Below are 16,751 nucleotides of genomic sequence, written 5' to 3'. Positions count from 1 at the left end.
AGGGGTGAAGGAGTTTGTAGATTGTAGGGTTAGGGGTGGAGGAGTTTGTAGATTGTAGGGTTAGGGGTGAAGGAGTTTGTAGATTATAGGGTTAGGGGTGAAGGAGTTTATAGATTGTAGGGTTAGGGGTGAAGGAGTTTGTAGATTGTAGGGTTAGAGGTGAAGGAGTTTGTAGATTGTAGGGTTAGGGGTGAAGGAGTTTGTAGATTGTAGGGTTAGGGGTGGAGGAGTTTGTAGATTGTAGGGTTAGGGGTGGAGGAGTTTGTAGATTGTAGGGTTAGGGGTGGAGGAGTTTGTAGATTGTAGGGTTAGGGGTGAAGGAGTTTGTAGATTGTAGGGTTAGGGGTGAAGGAGTTTGTAGATTGTAGGGTTAGGGGTGAAGGAGTTTGTAGATTGTAGGGTTAGGGGTGGAGGAGTTTGTAGATTGAGGGTTAGGGGTGGAGGAGTTTGTAGATTGTAGGGTTAGGGGTGAAGGAGTTTTTAGATTGTAGGGTTAGGGGTGAAGGAGTTTGTAGATTGTAGGGTTAGGGGTGGAGGAGTTTGTAGATTGAGGGTTAGGGGTGGAGGAGTTTGTAGATTGTAGGGTTAGGGGTGAAGGAGTTTTTAGATTGTAGGGTTAGGGGTGAAGGAGTTTGTAGATTGTAGGGTTAGGGGTGAAGGAGTTTGTAGATTGTAGGGTTAGGGGTGAAGGAGTTTGTAGATTGTAGGGTTAGGGGTGGAGGAGTTTGTAGATTGTAGGGTTAGGGGTGAAGGAGTTTGTAGATTGTAGGGTTAGGGGTGGAGGAGTTTGTAGATTGTAGGGTTAGAGGTGAAGGAGTTTGTAGATTGTAGGGTTAGGGGTGAAGGAGTTTGTAGATTGTAGGGTTAGGGGTGGAGGAGTTTGTAGATTGTAGGGTTAGGGGTGGAGGAGTTTGTAGATTGTAGGGTTAGGGGTGGAGGAGTTTGTAGATTGAGGGTTAGGGGTGGAGGAGTTTGTAGATTGTAGGGTTAGGGGTGAAGGAGTTTTTAGATTGTAGGGTTAGAGGTGAAGGAGTTTGTAGATTGTAGGGTTAGGGGTGAAGGAGTTTGTAGATTGTAGGGTTAGGGGTGAAGGAGTTTGTAGATTGTAGGGTTAGGGGTGAAGGAGTTTGTAGATTGTAGGGTTAGGGGTGAAGGAGTTTGTAGATTATAGGGTTAGGGGAGGAGTTTGTAGATTGTAGGGTTAGGGGTGGAGGAGTTTGTAGATTGTAGGGTTAGGGGTGAAGGAGTTTGTAGATTGTAGGGTTAGGGGTGAAGGAGTTTGTAGATTATAGGGTTAGGGGTGAAGGAGTTTATAGATTGTAGGGTTAGGGGTGAAGGAGTTTGTAGATTGTAGGGTTAGGGGTGGAGGAGTTTGTAGATTGTAGGGTTAGGGGTGAAGGAGTTTGTAGATTATAGGGTTAGGGGTGAAGGAGTTTATAGATTGTAGGGTTAGGGGTGAAGGAGTTTGTAGATTGTAGGGTTAGGGACTTACGGGGAAAGAGGTGGGGTTAAACCAGGGAGAGGGGAGGTTAGGGAGTTAGGGGTGGGGTTAAATCAGGGAGAGGTGAGGTTAGGGAGTTAGGGGTGGGGTTAAATCAGGGAGAGGTGAGGTTAGGGAGTTAGGGGTGGGTTTTAAATCAGGGAGAGGGGAGGTTAGGGAGTTAGGGGTGGGGTTAAATCAGGGAGAGGTGAGGTTAGGGAGTTAGGGGTGGGGTTAAATCAGGGAGAGGTGAGGTTAGGGAGTTAGGGGTGGGGTTAAATCAGGGAGAGGTGAGGTTAGGGAGTTAGGGATGGGGTTAAATCCGGGAGAGGGGAGGTTAGGGAGTTAGGGGTGGGGTTAAATCAGGGAGAGGGGAGGTTAGGGAGTTAGGGATGGGGTTAAATCAGGGAGAGGGGAGGTTAGGGAGTTAGGGGTGGGGTTAAATCAGGGAGAGGGGAGGTTAGGGAGTTAGGGATGGGGTTAAATCAGGGAGAGGGGAGGTTAGGGAGTTAGGGATGGGGTTAAATCAGGGAGAGGGGAGGTTAGGGAGTTAGGGGTGGGGTTAAATCAGGGAGAGGGGAGGTTAGGGAGTTAGGGGTGGGGTTAAGGATGGAAGGGAGGGGTTTAGTATGCTCACTCATTTCAGGCGGTGGCTGGGGGATCCTTCTCATGGGCAGAGCAGGCTGCGTGTCGACTGGCGTGTTGGGTACCCTGGTCCGAGGCGGGGGTGGTGGAGTTAGGTCCGTGTGCGGCTCATCGACGGGAGCGTCGCTGGAGAGAGGGTTGACAGAGGAAGGGAGAGGGGGGTGGGTCCATTGTTACCATTGTCACCAAGGGCTGGTTGAAGACAGGAAACAGTTGTGAGACTATCCATCCTCTAATCCTCTCCAGGCTCTCCTCTTCTGCTCTCTCCTCTTCAGTATCTCACTCAGACTGACATTCATCCATTAGAGAAATGAATGCTGAAGTCCTGTAATAATCCATCTCTCTCTTCAGCCAACCTAACCTTAACTCTACCCATAACCCAACTGGGTCAGTCCCAGTGGTCAGTCCCAGTGGTCAGGTATTCTGCCACTGTGTAGAAATGCCATTCTAGTTTGCTCTGTTTTTTTGTTAATTCTTTCCAATGTGTCAAGTAATTATCTTCTTTTTTTTTCTCTCTCATGATGTGGTTGGGTCTAATTGTGTTGCATTCCTGGGGCTCTGTGGGGTGTGTTTGTGTTTGTAAACAGAGTCCCAGGACCAGTTTGCTTAGAGGATTCTTCTCCAGGTTCATCTCTCTGTAGGTGATGGCTTTGTTTTGTTACCTTGTGACAACCCTCACACTCCCTAAATGATTCTCTCTGTCTATCTCTTGCCTGGCTACCCAAACTCCTTGCTCCCGCCAACCGCTACGCCACGCCCATGGATGTTTCTTCTCAACAATGAGTCTGGATCGGAGTACCTCCCTGACGATTTCTAAAATGGAAATCCATTCTACACCGTCTGATTGGTCCCAGAAAACAATGTGTTTGGTCAGAGCCAGAACACGTGGGTAAAGCAGCGCTTGAAAATGTGTCATTGGCTTTGAAGCTCCGATTGGTTAAAGATGAACCAATCGCTGATGTTTTGTGTAACACCCCTCATTTTGACGTCACCACAAACGACTTCAATATCTCAGACTGAGTTTGTAGCGAACGACAGAGAAGCGGAACAATTCAGTTTGAGTTGTCAGAGAAGTCCATCTCCACCCATGTCACTGAAACCACCTCTCACTACACACAAATAACAGCACTCCAGAGCACAATGAGACATAAATATGTATACAAATCAAGACTGATGTCAAATCATCTCAGCAACAGCTACACATGCACTGGCCTGGATAGTTTTCTGTAAATACTGACCATGTTCCCCTTTTCTCTTCCTGCTGCCCCCTCCCCTCAGTCACACAGAGTTAGTACAAGACGCAGTGTTTGACTTGGCCTGAAATGGGTGTCGGTACTGTTGATATTTAGGTGCAGGAGCTCCACAATACTGTTGGAGTTAATATTCTATAAGAGGAACAGGGACTCCACAATACTGTTGAGTTAATATTCTACAAGAGGAACAGGAAGTCAAGCAGTAGAACATGAGGTGTTGGTACTCTGCTCTGGTGAGCTCCTTCCCAAGTCAAGCACTGACAAGACGGACAGAGGAAAAATGCACACACACGCCATGGGGTGATGATATACACCAATACACATACGATCTGGGGTACCATGGCCCAGGCTGTCTAGATCAGCAGGGACAGGAGGAAGTGAGAGAGGCGGTCAGAGAGGCGGTCAGAGAGGTGGAAGCACGGAGTAGGAGAACTAAATATAACCTCTTTGTATCCGTCCAGCGGACATCGTTAAGCTTCAGAAACAATGACCCTTCCCGCCCTCGCCTACACACACCAACTCACCCCGCCCACAGGCATACCACAAAACATACAGTATGTGAAAATGTGCTTACAGCAGACCCAACGTTCACACATCTTATCTACAACAGACCTAACAGTCTCTCTCTCTCGTTCATTCCCCAGGGCCCAGTGTGTATGCTGCAGCAGACCCCTAAAGCAGGCAGCCAGGGCCTTTCCTGTGAGCACCAAGGACTCCTAGTCTGGAACACAGATAAAGAACATCACTGGTACACTGTGTCCCTGCTCTGGCACACAAGGCTCTGAGCCAGTATCCACTGAGCCAGTATCCACAATGCATCTCAGAGTAGGATAGCTGATCTAGGATCAGTTTGGGCTTTTCGAACACAATGAATAAAATTATATGGACCCATCCTAGATCTGCACTCATGCTCTGAGATATTTTGTGGGTACAGGCGCTCACAGGATAATGTTTTGTGGGTACAGGCGCTCACAGGATAATGTTTTGTGGGTACAGGCGCTCACAGGATAATGTTTTGTGGGTACAGGCGCTCACAGGATAATGTTTTGTGGGTACAGGCGCTCACAGGATAATGTTTTGTGGGTACAGGCGCTCACATGATAATGTTTCTTGTCTAGCAGCTCACAGGATAATGCATCTGCAAAGCAGCTCACAGGATAATGCATCTGCAAAGCAGCTCACAGAATAATGTTTCTTGCTAAGCAGCTCACAGGATAATGCATCTTGTCAAGCAGCTCACAGGATAATGCATCTGCCAAGCAGCTCACAGGATAATGTATCTGCAAAGCAGCTCTGGAAGCCTCAGTCTCAGGGGGGTGCTATTGTGTATCTCTGGCCAGGGCCCAAATTAAAGTTGACCCAAGTGAACCGTCCATCTTGTCACATGTTTGCAGGCAGTGTGTTTTTAATAGCACACACCCCACCCACTGGCTAACAGGACTGTGAGTAAGTGTGTGTGTGTGAGAGTGAACTGGCATTCTGCCATCTCTAAAACAGTTCATGTTTAAATGTATAACTTTTTTAAACAACTCCAACCAACTCTTTCACAAGTGTGAAACCACTCCAGCAAGTCTGTGGGAAAGACATAGCCGACTCATTGCCCAACTGTGGAATTACAGAGGGATAAGAGATCTATTAGCATCACAGTCACATCCACTTCCCTTCCTGAATCACTCCTTACAATAACAAAATCACTGGGCCAAAGTCACGAACAGAAAAGTACTGCAGCTTCTTTCTGTCTCCTTGTCCCTGTACACAGCTACACTGTCTAACTGCTGATAGCAGAACAAAAATACACACATCTCTCAGCATCAGTAGGCTCAGCCTCTAGTTTCTAAAATATCAACACAAAACAGCATAAAGTGAAACACAGTGGGGGAGGAGGGGCATGAGCATCAACACAGCGATCCTGAATAGGAGAGAAGGGGGGGGGGGGGGGGGGTGCAGCAGAAGAGAAAGAGAAAGGAAAACAGAGAAAAGAGGAGTCATTCTCACCTGTCCTGGCATGTCCAACAGGGCCATCCTCGATGGAGAGGAACGATAAACACACAGAGGAGGAGAAAGGAACTAACGTTTCTCAGAAAGAGGGAGGAGAGAACTGCCACAGGTGGGCGGAGAGAGGGAAGCACAGCACACTTTTAGAAACATAGTGCGGTGTGTAACGACACTTCCTGTTAAAAACTCTCTCTCTCTCTCTCTCTCTCTCTCTCTCTCTCTAGTGTAAAGTAATACTGCCCATGGTTCCATGAGATACTGAAACTGAAAGCAGGCCAGTGTACAGTAGGCCTTAGAGCACAATACCACATGCTGATGCAGCAGGGTCACCACCTTGTGGACAAAGTGTATATGATCAAGATATGGTATGTCATGAGGACACAGCTTTGCCCTGTAGAGGGCGATGTTATCCATGGACAAACACCCTGTAAAAGAGAAGCGCTTCACAGCCAGAGATACTACGGTTCCTGTGATACCTCACCCTGACCACACCCACACTTCTGAAAGGGAAGCAGTTCATCTGAGCCTGTTGTTTTAGATTGTGTCCAATAGAACAAACGGCAGAAGTAGAACTCACAACATTGGGAGCCAATCAGAGGCCCTCTTACCTCTGTGTGGGTGTGGTTCTGGAGCGCAAGACAGGAGGTCGATGTGAGATTGGAGCAGGACTGTGAGGCTCTTTAGGGCCCGCTCCCACCACATAGACTTTAGGGGGGAGGGCAGGCACGCCTTGATCAGATGATGACTGGTCATATCGTTCAAATGAGGAGGAAGAGGAGGGTGAGGAAGAGGGGGAACCAGGGAAGGGCTTTCTTCCTCCCTCCCACACCTGCTGGGGGTGTCTGGCTGGTGGGTAGATAGCCAGAGGTGCAGGACAGGGCCTGGGGGAGGGTAAGGTGAGAGGATTGGTGGTAAGGCTAGGAGGAGGTACAGTGGCTGGGCTGTTTAAGTTATGTTCAGATCTGGGTTTGGGTGACGTGGGGGAGCTTTTAGGGGAGGTGGGGATGAAGCGTAGTGGGGGACAGTTTGGGGTGCTGCGAGGTGGGATGGGGGGTAAAGGGGAGTCCTGGGCACTAGAATGGGGGGTGGTAGGGCAGGGGGTAGTGTTGGGACGAGGGTAAGTCTGGACACAGGCCAATGTCTCTACAGGGACAGAGCGGTACTTAGTCCTCTCCTTAGGGACTGGTCTCGGTCTCTCTCCATCCCTCTCTCCTTCCCTGGGCACTGATCTCTCCTTAGGTACTGGTCTCTGTGCAGGGACTGGTCTCTCTCCTCTGGACACTGGTCTCTGTGCAGGGACTGGTCTCTCTCCTCTGGACACTGGTCTCTGTGCAGGGACTGGTCTCTCACTCCTCACAGGGCTGGGTCTGTCTGTGAACACTGCTCTCTCTTCCTCTCTCTGGTCTCCCTCTGCAGCCAGGTGTGTGTGTAGAGCATTGTGCTCTCTCTCTGGGTGTGTGTGAGTGTTTGTGTGGAGTGTTTTTTGCAGGCTGGCTAGGATGCGTTTGCGGTGTCCAGGCAATGTGATTCCAATCGTCTCCAGCTGATCCTGGGTCAGCCCTTGGCATTCCAACAACGTTCCAAACCCTGCGTCCTGGAACACTGGGAGATACTGTTCCAGATGCAGCACACACAGCCACTCCGACACACACCCCTCCGAATCAGACATCACCACAGTGTGTGTGTGTGTGTGTGTGTGTGTGTGTGTGTTTGAGTGGGTGTGTGTGTCTACGTGTATATAAGTGTTCTTGTGTGTATGTATGTGTGTGTGTCCAGTCAGTGTTCAGATCAAACCTGTGGAAGAAACAGGAAGACAGGTTAGGAATTCAACCTTTATCAATAGAAGTGTACATCCTGTCAATACAATTCACTTTAATTCCGCTCAGAAACACACAACCCCATGGCAACCCCATGGCAACCCCATGGCAACCCCATGAAGAGGATGTTAGAAGACTACAGTGAGTTTAGAATCTCTTGGTCAATAAACACCACTGTAAAAAACACTGTTGACACCAGAGCAAATTCTCTTCCTTCCTTTTCCTCTCTCTCTCTCACACACCTTCTCTAACCACAGATAAGAGACCACCGTCTCTAAACAGACCACAAACACCCAACAGCTAGCACGCACACACACACACAGTACGCGCACACAGTACGCGCACACAGTACGCGCACACAGTACGCGCACACAGTACGCGCACACACACACAGTACGCACACACAGTACACACACACAGTACACACAGTATGTGAGAAGACGCTTATCTTAACTTCCTAAACTCTAGAAGTATCTCGTCTTACAGTCAGTGATCAGCAGATCTTAATCTATGGAGGTCGAGAACAGTGCTGTCCTCTCTCAACAAGAGGACACTTTGTACAAGGATGTAGGAGCTGTGTGACACAAGACAGCAAACCTCACATATTACACACAGACATTTGTATTTATTTTCTAGTCACACATCAGCATAAGAAAGACCTCATTAGTACCAGGCAGAAAACTGTCCAATAGGTGAACTATTTTATTCTGCAACCATAAAAGACCATTAGACCAGAACAGACTGCGGGACAGAGGTGGTGTCACTGACCCGTCACAAGAGTCAACACACACACCTGCCTGTACTTCTAAAACAAAGGGGTTGTAGAAAAGGCCCATGGAGTTGGTGGAATAATCCTTTAATTCATGGCCACTTAGCTGGGCCAGAGCGCTTGAATTAGGTCAGGTGGCAATGACCGACAGATCTCATCCACATAAAAGGAGGAAAACGGCATCGCCTGATCTCGCTGCTTTCTCTTCCTTAAATCCGTCTGCTCGAAGTTCTGTGCGTCCATGAATCCACGTAAGTCCACCGACTCTGTTACCTTTCATCTGAACTATCTGTTGCGAGCGGGAGAGTGGGCCATCAGTTATTGTTTATAGTTGTTATCGCGGAGCGTGGCTTGGAGCGCACGCTTCAAACATATTGTGTAATGTGAATTGTAAATGATCGCGGCCATACGGATCCTCATAGGCCAATTATGCAATCGATATGGTTAATATGTAATTAAATTAATTCCATGTACACATGAAGACCGATTTGAAAAGGTGAAATGAGAACGTCATTGTTTGCTAACTGATCGACTTTGATATCAAACTAAAGGAGATTATAGATTGAATGACCATTCACTGTTTGTATTTATTTCATGATTTATGAGAAATAGTTAAGAGCCTAAATGACTCACAGGTGATTACTATTGACTTCTTAATGAACTGGATTGTTGAATTCCCTAATTATGTTAATAATTAATGATTGTTATGATTTGATCTTTGTGATTATGAATTTGATTGGATGTGTTATTTTGTTTCCTTTGTTATGCAGCACAGACTACTCAGTAAATATACCACTTTATGGTTAAAGGAATTCCTGCCTCAGTCTCATCCATTCTTCTGTCACCTGACACGTGACCACCTGTTCACCTTCACTGTCAGTCATCCTACCTGTCCAGCTGCCCACATAGATTCCACTAATCTTTCAGGGGTGGGTAGGTGCCTCTATGTGGAGGGACACACACAACCAGGGTCTATTTTGCATGTTAAAGACACCATTTGTGAAAGTGTGAAGAAGGACATCAGTGTCTGTAAAACAACTGCAAATCATTTCCTGTGGAATATCCTGTCCTTCCTCTTACTGACAGGCCAGAGACCACAGAGAGAGCTCTCCCTCTCTCTAATTAAATACAAATGTTTCTTATCAATCTACACACAATACCACATAATGAAAAAGCAAAGACAGGTTTTTAGAAAAATATATTTAGACTAAAAAAAAACGTCTTCTCACTGTCAACTGTGTTTATTTTCAGCAAGCTTAACATGTGTACATATTTGTATGAACATATCAAGATTCAACAACTGAGACATAAACTGAACAAGTTCCACAGACATGTGACTAACAGAAATTGAATAATGTGTCCCTTAACAAAGGGGGGGGGGGGGTCAAAATCAACAGTAACAGTCAATGCAGCTGGTGGCCACACCAGATACTAAGTACTGCAGTGCATCTCCTCCTCATGGACTGCACCAGATTTGCCAGTTCTTGCTGTTAGATGTTACCCCACTCTTCCACCAAGGCACCTGCAAGTTCCCAGACATTTCTGGGGGGAATGACCCTAGCCCTCGCCCTTCGATCTAACTTTGATTGAGATCCGGGCTCTTCGCTGGCCATGGCACAACACTGACATTCCTGTCTTGCAGGAAATCGCGCACAGAATGAGCAGTATGGTTGGTGGCAGGATGGGGGGCGGGGTCATGTCAGGATGAGCCTGCAGGAAGGGTACCACATGAGGGTGGAGGACGTATTCCCTGTAACGCACAGCGTTGAGATACCAAAAATAAGGTCATTGCAGGCTTACTACATGATTCCATATGTGTTATTTCATAGTTTGACGTCTTCACTATAATTCTACAATGTAGAAAATAGTAACAATAAAGAAAAACCCTTGAATGAGTAGGTGTGTCCAACTTCTGACTAGTACTGTACACTATCTGTACATCTTCTGTCTTTCTGCCATCTTCCCCTTTCACTCCTTCAAGCTTAAATGACTTAGTTTCTCTTGTCTTCTCTTTCTAAGCATATACTGTACATCTATCTTTCCAGAATGTCCATCTATGACTGTGTCCATCTTGTAACAGGGTGGAGGTGCCTCTATTAGATGTAATATGGTAGTCATGAGACTGAACTGTGAGGTTGCTATCGGTCTGTTTGAACTAATTGGTTATTTCTGTTAATTGATTGCTGGTGTTAATTTATTGTAGGTGTGATTGTGACCATCGCCTCCACCTGTTATCTTAAAATGTCTGCATTTCTGAGCGCCAAGAGGAAGAGAAAGGACAGAACTGCTGCTGTCTCCAAGTCCCACACCAAACTTGATATTTGCTGTGCCTGAGCTACACTACTTGAAAACTGCATGTGTTGGAGACACAAACTGTAAACCTTTTTGATTGCCACTCTCAGTCTGCTGGCCCTTACAGCTTATTTGAACCTTTTTGTAATAAACTGCATTTTTGATGATCCTGTGTTGTGTGTATTCCATAGTGGTACCCAGTTCAGGTTGAATTGACCCTGCCCTGTCCTACAACCTGTGGTTGCTAAACCATCTCTCTCTCCAGGCTGGTTATAACCATGTTTCTGTACTGCAGCAACAATGGGGCATTCTGTTACCTGGGCAACAGAAAACAAAAACAGACACACAGAGTAGAGGGGCCAGGGGGAATCATATGGACAGAGACAGAGTTGTGATATTAAACACCGATTAAGAGAGTTACCTGACACATCTTTGACATTCTTTAAAGGAAGTAAGAGATTGTGTGTGTGGGTGTCAAGCTTCACATCCCCTTTCAAGTACACATAAAAACACACGATGCCAGAGTTAAACTCAGTTCTTTATAAGCTGCCCTCTCAGAAAGGGCTGTGGCGTCATAAGGTGACATTTACATCACCTCAATATGAGCTACTGTTGAGTCTCCCTGCCTTATCTCAATATGAGCTACTGTTGAGTCTCCCCGCCTTATCTCAATATGAGCTACTGTTGAGTCTCCCCGCCTTATCTCAATATGAGCTACTGTTGAGTCTCCCCGCCTTATCTCAATATGAGCTACTGTTGAGTCTCCCCGCCTTATCTCAATATGAGCTACTGTTGAGTCTCCCCGCCTTATCTCAATATGAGCTACTGTTGAGTCTCCCCGCCTTATCTCAATATGAGCTACTGTTGAGTCTCCCCGCCTTATCTCAATATGAGCTACTGTTGAGTCTCCCCGCCTTATCTCAATATGAGCTACTGTTGAGTCTCCCCGCCTTATCTCAATATGAGCTACTGTTGAGTCTCCCCGCCTTATCTCAATATGAGCTACTGTTGAGTCTCCCCGCCTTATCTCAATATGAGCTACTGTTGAGTCTGCCCGCCTTATCTCAATATGAGCTACTGTTGAGTCTCCCCGCCTTCTCAATATGAGCTACTGTTGAGTCTCCCCGCCTTATCTCAATATGAGCTACTGTTGAGTCTGCCCGCCTTATCTCAATATGAGCTACTGCTTTATCCTCAACTACCTTCTCTTTCGCTCACTCTTTTTCTCTGCATTGTAACAGCTCTGTTTCACACCACAGGTTGCCCGTTTAGCAGACGCAATAAAAGAAACGCCTGACTCTTCACACACACACACATCTCCAGTCACTCATCTCGGGGCCTCACAGACAGACAGAGGTGTAAACATGCTGACTCAGCCAACAACCTCAAAGAGGTCAAACCACACACACAATATCTAGGCTCTTTCTGTCTCCTTCTAGCTCCCCTTCACTCTCCTCCATCCTCTCCGTCTCATGAAAAGAAATAAACATACAAAATGGTACTACAGATATAGGGTCATCATCCAAAAGGTTACCATCCCAATATGGTCAAATCAGACAAGCCATGCTATAGGAGAAGTGAAACGGGAAGCTTTAAAAAAAAAATGAAAAAGTATCTCTGACCCATTGTGATTACTGAGTACGGCGGGGTACTTTGTTAGTCAGCAGCCACTAGCTGTGACGTCACTGCCAGTCAGCCAAAATAATTTAGATTTATACAAAAACACACACACACACATATACGCAGACAAGCTCAGCGCTGGGATTAAAAGACTGTGTAAGGAAAGTACACAACACAGTCTGGACAGAGTTTGATGGGTCCAGAGAAGGATGGGGAGCAGCCAGGTTACTCGAGCAGCCAGGTTATATTTCGATAGTTGCATATATCGTATGGTTTTGACAATATCGCAATATATTTTTCGACTAGTTGGCTGTACCTGCATCAAAATTCCAGTATTTTTCCTTCATATTTTTTTAAATATGGAGACAATTTGTTATCAGCACTTTTATTTCCATGACTGGCTCTCAAGGCTCTCTCTCTCGTCCCTCTGCAGTAGACATACGGTGAACAATATGTTGGAACATTAAATCGCAATAAAACCACAGTATCTGTATTTATTATGGATCCCCATTAGCTGCTGCCAAGGCACCTGACCACACGACTGAACAGTAGTCCAGGTGCGACAAAACTAGGGCCTGTAGGACCTGCCTTGTTGATGGTGTTGTTAAGAAGGTAGAGCAGCGCTGTATTACGGACAGACTTCTCCCCATCTTAGCTACTGCTGTATCAATATGTTTTGACCATGACAGTTTACAATCCAGGGTTACTCCAATCAGTTTAGTCACCTCAACTTGCTCAATTTCCACATTATTCATTGCACGATTTAGTTGAGGTTTAGGGTTTAGTGAATGATTTGTCCCAAATACAATGCTTTTAGTTTTTGAAATTGTTTAGGACTAATTTATTCCTTGCCACCCTTTCTGAAACTAACTGCAGCTCTTTGTAAAGTGTTCCAGTTATTTTAGTCACTGTAGTAGCTGACGTGTATAGTGTTGAGTCAGCCACATACATAGACACACTGGCTTTACCTAAAGCCAGTGGCATGTCGTTGGTAAAGATTGAAAAAAGTAAAGGACCTAGACAGCTGCCCTGGTTGATTTCCTGATTGTACCTGGATTAGGCTTCCATTAAAGAACACCCTCTGTGAGACAGGTAAACTCTTTATCCACAATATAGCAGGGGGTGTAAAGCCATGACATATACGTTTTTCCAGCAGCAGACCATGATCGATAATGTCAAAAGCCGCACTGAAGTCTAACAGCCCCCCCCCCCCCCCCCCCCCCCCCCCCCAATCTCTTTATCATCAATCTCTCAGCCAATTATCAGTCATTTGAGTAAATGCTGTGCTTGTTGAATGTCCTCCCCTATAAGTGTGCTAAATTTATTTACGATAAAATAGATTTTGTTATTTAGCTATTTAAGAACAAATTCTTATTTACTATGACGGTCAACCAAAAGGCAAAAGGCCTCCTGCAGGGATGGGGGCTGGGATTAAAAAATGTATTAAATAAAAATATAGGACAAAACACACATCACGACGAAACAACACAACCAGCAGCAACACAAGAAAACACATCATGGTAGCAACACCACATGACAACAGCCCAACATGGTAGCAACACCACATGACAACATGGCAGCAGCCCAACATGGTAGCAACACCACATGACAACATGGCAGCAGCCCAACATGGTAGCAACACCACATGACAACATGGCAGCAGCCCAACATGGTAGCAACACCACATGACAACATGGCAGCAGCCCAACATGGTAGCAACACCACATGACAACATGGCAGCAGCCCAACATGGTAGCAACACCACATGACAACATGGCAGCAGCCCAACATGGTAGCAACACCACATGACAACATGGCAGCAGCCCAACATGGTAGCAACACCACATGACAACATGGCAGCAGCCCAACATGGTAGCAACACCACATGACAACATGGCAGCAGCCCAACATGGTAGCAACACCACATGACAACATGGCAGCAGCCCAACATGGTAGCAACACCACATGACAACATGGCAGCAGCCCAACATGGTAGCAACACCACATGACAACATGGCAGCAGCCCAACATGGTAGCAACACCACATGACAACATGGCAGCAGCCCAACATGGTAGCAACACCACATGACAACATGGCAGCAGCCCAACATGGTAGCAACACCACATGACAATATGGCAGCAGCCCAACATGGTAGCAACACCACATGACAATATGGCAGCAGCCCAACATGGTAGCAACACAACATGACAATATGGCAGCAGCCCAACATGGTAGCAACACAACATGACAACATGGCAGCAGCCCAACATGGTAGCAACACCACATGACAACATGGCAGCAGCCCAACATGGTAGCAACACAAAACATAGTACAAACATTATTGGGCACAGACAATAGCACAAAGGTACGAAGCAGCCACCACTGTCAGTGAGTGTCCATGATTGAGTCTTTGAATGTAGAGATGGAGATAAAACTGTCCAGCTTGAGTGGGGTTTTTTGCAGCTCGTTCCAGTCGCTAGCTGCAGTGAACTGAAAAGAGGAGCAACCCAGGGACGTGTGTGCTTTGGGGACCTTTAACAGAATGTGACGGGCAGAACGGGTGTTGTATGTGGAGGATGAGGGCTGCAGTAGATATCTCAGATAGGGGGGAGTGAGGCCTAAGAGGGTTTTAAAAATAAGCATCAACCAGTGGGTCTTACGACGGGTATACAGAGATGACCAGTTTACAGAGGAGTATAGAGTGCAATGATGTGTCTTATAAGGAGCATTGATGGCAAATCTGATGGCCGATCGGTAAAGAACATCTAGCCGCTCGAGAACACCCTTACCTGCCGATCTATAAATTATGCCTCCGTAATCTAGCATGGGTAGGATGGTCATCTGAATCAGGGTTAGTTTGGCAGCTGGGATGAAAGAGGAGCAATTACAATAGAGGAAACCAAGTCTAGATGTAACCTTAGCCTGCAGCTTTGATATGTGCTGAGAGAAGGACAGTGTACCATCAAGCCTTACTCTCTAGTATTTGTATGAGGTGACTACCTCAAGCTCTAAACCCTCAGTGGTCGGAATAACACCTGTGGGGAGAGGGGCATTCTTCTTACCAAACCACATGACCTTTGTTTTGGAGGTGTTCAGAACAAGGCTAAGAGCAGAAAAAGCTTGTTGGACACTAAGAAAGCTTTGTTGTAGTAGAGTGTTTAACACAACATCCGGGGAGGGGCCAGCTGAGTATAAGACTATGATCTGCATATAAATGAATGAGAGAGCTTCCTACTGCCTGAGCTATGTTGTTGTTGTAAATTGAGAAGAGTGTGGGGCCTAGGATCGAGCCTTGGGGTTCTCCCTTGGTGACAGGCAGTGGCTGAGTCAGCAGATGTTCTGACTTTATACACTGCACTCTTTGAGAGAGGTAGTTAGCAAACCAGGCCAAAGACCCCTCAGAGACACCAATACTCCTAAGCCGGCTCACAAGAATGGAATGGTCTACAGTATCAAAAGCTTTGGCCAAGTCAATAAAAATAGCTTAGAATCAAAGGCAATGGTGACATCATTGAGGACCTTAAATGTTGCAGTGACACATCCATAACCTGAGCGGAAATCAGATTGAATACCAGAGAAAATATTATAGACGTCAAGAAAGCCAGTAAGTTGATTATTGACAGGTTTTTCCAACACTTTTGATAAACAGGGAAAAATAGAAATTGGCCTATAACAGTTAGGATCAGCTTGATCTCCTCCTTAGAAATAAAGGCCACACCGTGGCTGCCTTCCAAGTAATGGGAACCTCCCCAGAGAGGAGAAACAGGTTAAAAATGTCAGAGATCGGCTTGGCGATGATAGGGGGTGGAACCTTCTGGATCTAAACCATCTGACCCAGATGTTTTTTGGGGGGTCAAGTTTAAGGACCTCCTTTAGCACCTCCAACTCAGTGACCACCTGCAGGGAGAAACTTTGTAGCGGGGCAGTGGAAAAAGAGGGAGGAGCATCGGGGCTAATCGCATAAGAAGGGGTGGGAGATGAGGAAATGTTGGATGGGCAATGAGTCATGGCTGAGTCAAATAGGAATCCTGACTTAATGAAGTGGTGATTAAAAAGCTCAGCCATGTGCTTCTTGTCAGTAACAACCACATCAACTTTAAAGGGACATGGGCAGCTGTGAGAAGGGTTTATTCTCGAGGTCTTTAACTGTTTCCCAGAACTTCTTGGGGTTAGACCTACAGAGAGGGAACTGCTCCTTAAATTAACTAACTTTGGCCTTCTGGATAGCCTGAGTGCACTTATTTCTCATTTGCCTGAAAGATGCCAGTCAGCCTGAGTATGCATGTGCCGAGCCTTTCGCCAAATGCAATTCTTAAGGAGGAGTAACTCTGCCAGATCCCAGTCGAACCAGGGGCTGAACCCGTTTTTAATTCTCATTTTCTTTGAGGTGTTTGTTTACAATACCACTGAAAATATAAAAAAAGAAGGTCCAAGCTTCTTCGACAGAGGGGATCAAGCTGATTCTATACCATTTTACAGAGGCCAGGTCAGGAATGAAGATTTGCTCATTCAAGTTTTTTAGCAAGCGTTTATGACAAATCAGGACAGGTTGTTTCACTGAGAAGCCAGTGCGAACACAGGCTGTAAAAGTGACCACTAAGGTCATTACAGAAAACACCTGACTGATACCCATCAAGATTATTTTTGAGGATAACATCAAGGAGAGTAGCCTTTTCTGGGTGTTTGGAGTCATACCTTGTGGGATTGGTGATAATCCGAGGAAGATTTAGGGAGTCCCATTGCTTTAGGACTTTGTCAGGTGGTTTAAGCATGTCCCCGTTTAGGTCACCTAGCAGGACGAATTCAAACTTAATGTAAGGGGCCAGGAAAGAGCTTAGGGAAGGTAGGGTACAGGCCGGTGCTGATGGTGGAATTGTAT

At 46.2% G+C, this 16,751-nt stretch overlaps 1 protein-coding gene across 8 annotated transcripts in view; it reads right to left on the bottom strand.

Moving 5' to 3' along the window:
• LOC129821892 (arf-GAP with Rho-GAP domain, ANK repeat and PH domain-containing protein 1-like) overlaps positions 1-16,751 on the bottom strand; it is a 121,116-nt gene that overhangs the window by 95,578 nt on the left and 8,787 nt on the right. For 4 of the 8 annotated variants that reach the window (XM_055879615.1, XM_055879619.1, XM_055879616.1 and 1 more), the window contains exons 2-3: positions 5,982-7,167; positions 2,118-2,251 (exon numbers count right to left, since the gene is read on the bottom strand). In XM_055879615.1, the coding sequence (XP_055735590.1) occupies positions 2,118-2,251; positions 5,982-7,042 (1,195 nt within the window). In that variant the 5' untranslated portion in view covers positions 7,043-7,167. Of the gene's footprint in view, positions 1-2,117; positions 2,252-3,990; positions 4,070-5,373; positions 5,507-5,981; positions 7,168-16,751 lie in introns of those variants that run through there. The other 4 variants (XM_055879622.1, XM_055879617.1, XM_055879620.1 and 1 more) reach the window with 3 other exon arrangements.

This window comes from Salvelinus fontinalis, chromosome 24 (assembly GCF_029448725.1).
Source record: "Salvelinus fontinalis isolate EN_2023a chromosome 24, ASM2944872v1, whole genome shotgun sequence".
Lineage (NCBI taxonomy): Eukaryota > Metazoa > Chordata > Actinopteri > Salmoniformes > Salmonidae > Salvelinus > Salvelinus fontinalis.
Note: the sequence above shows the minus strand (reverse complement) of the source record. Positions and strands in the feature narration are given on the sequence as shown.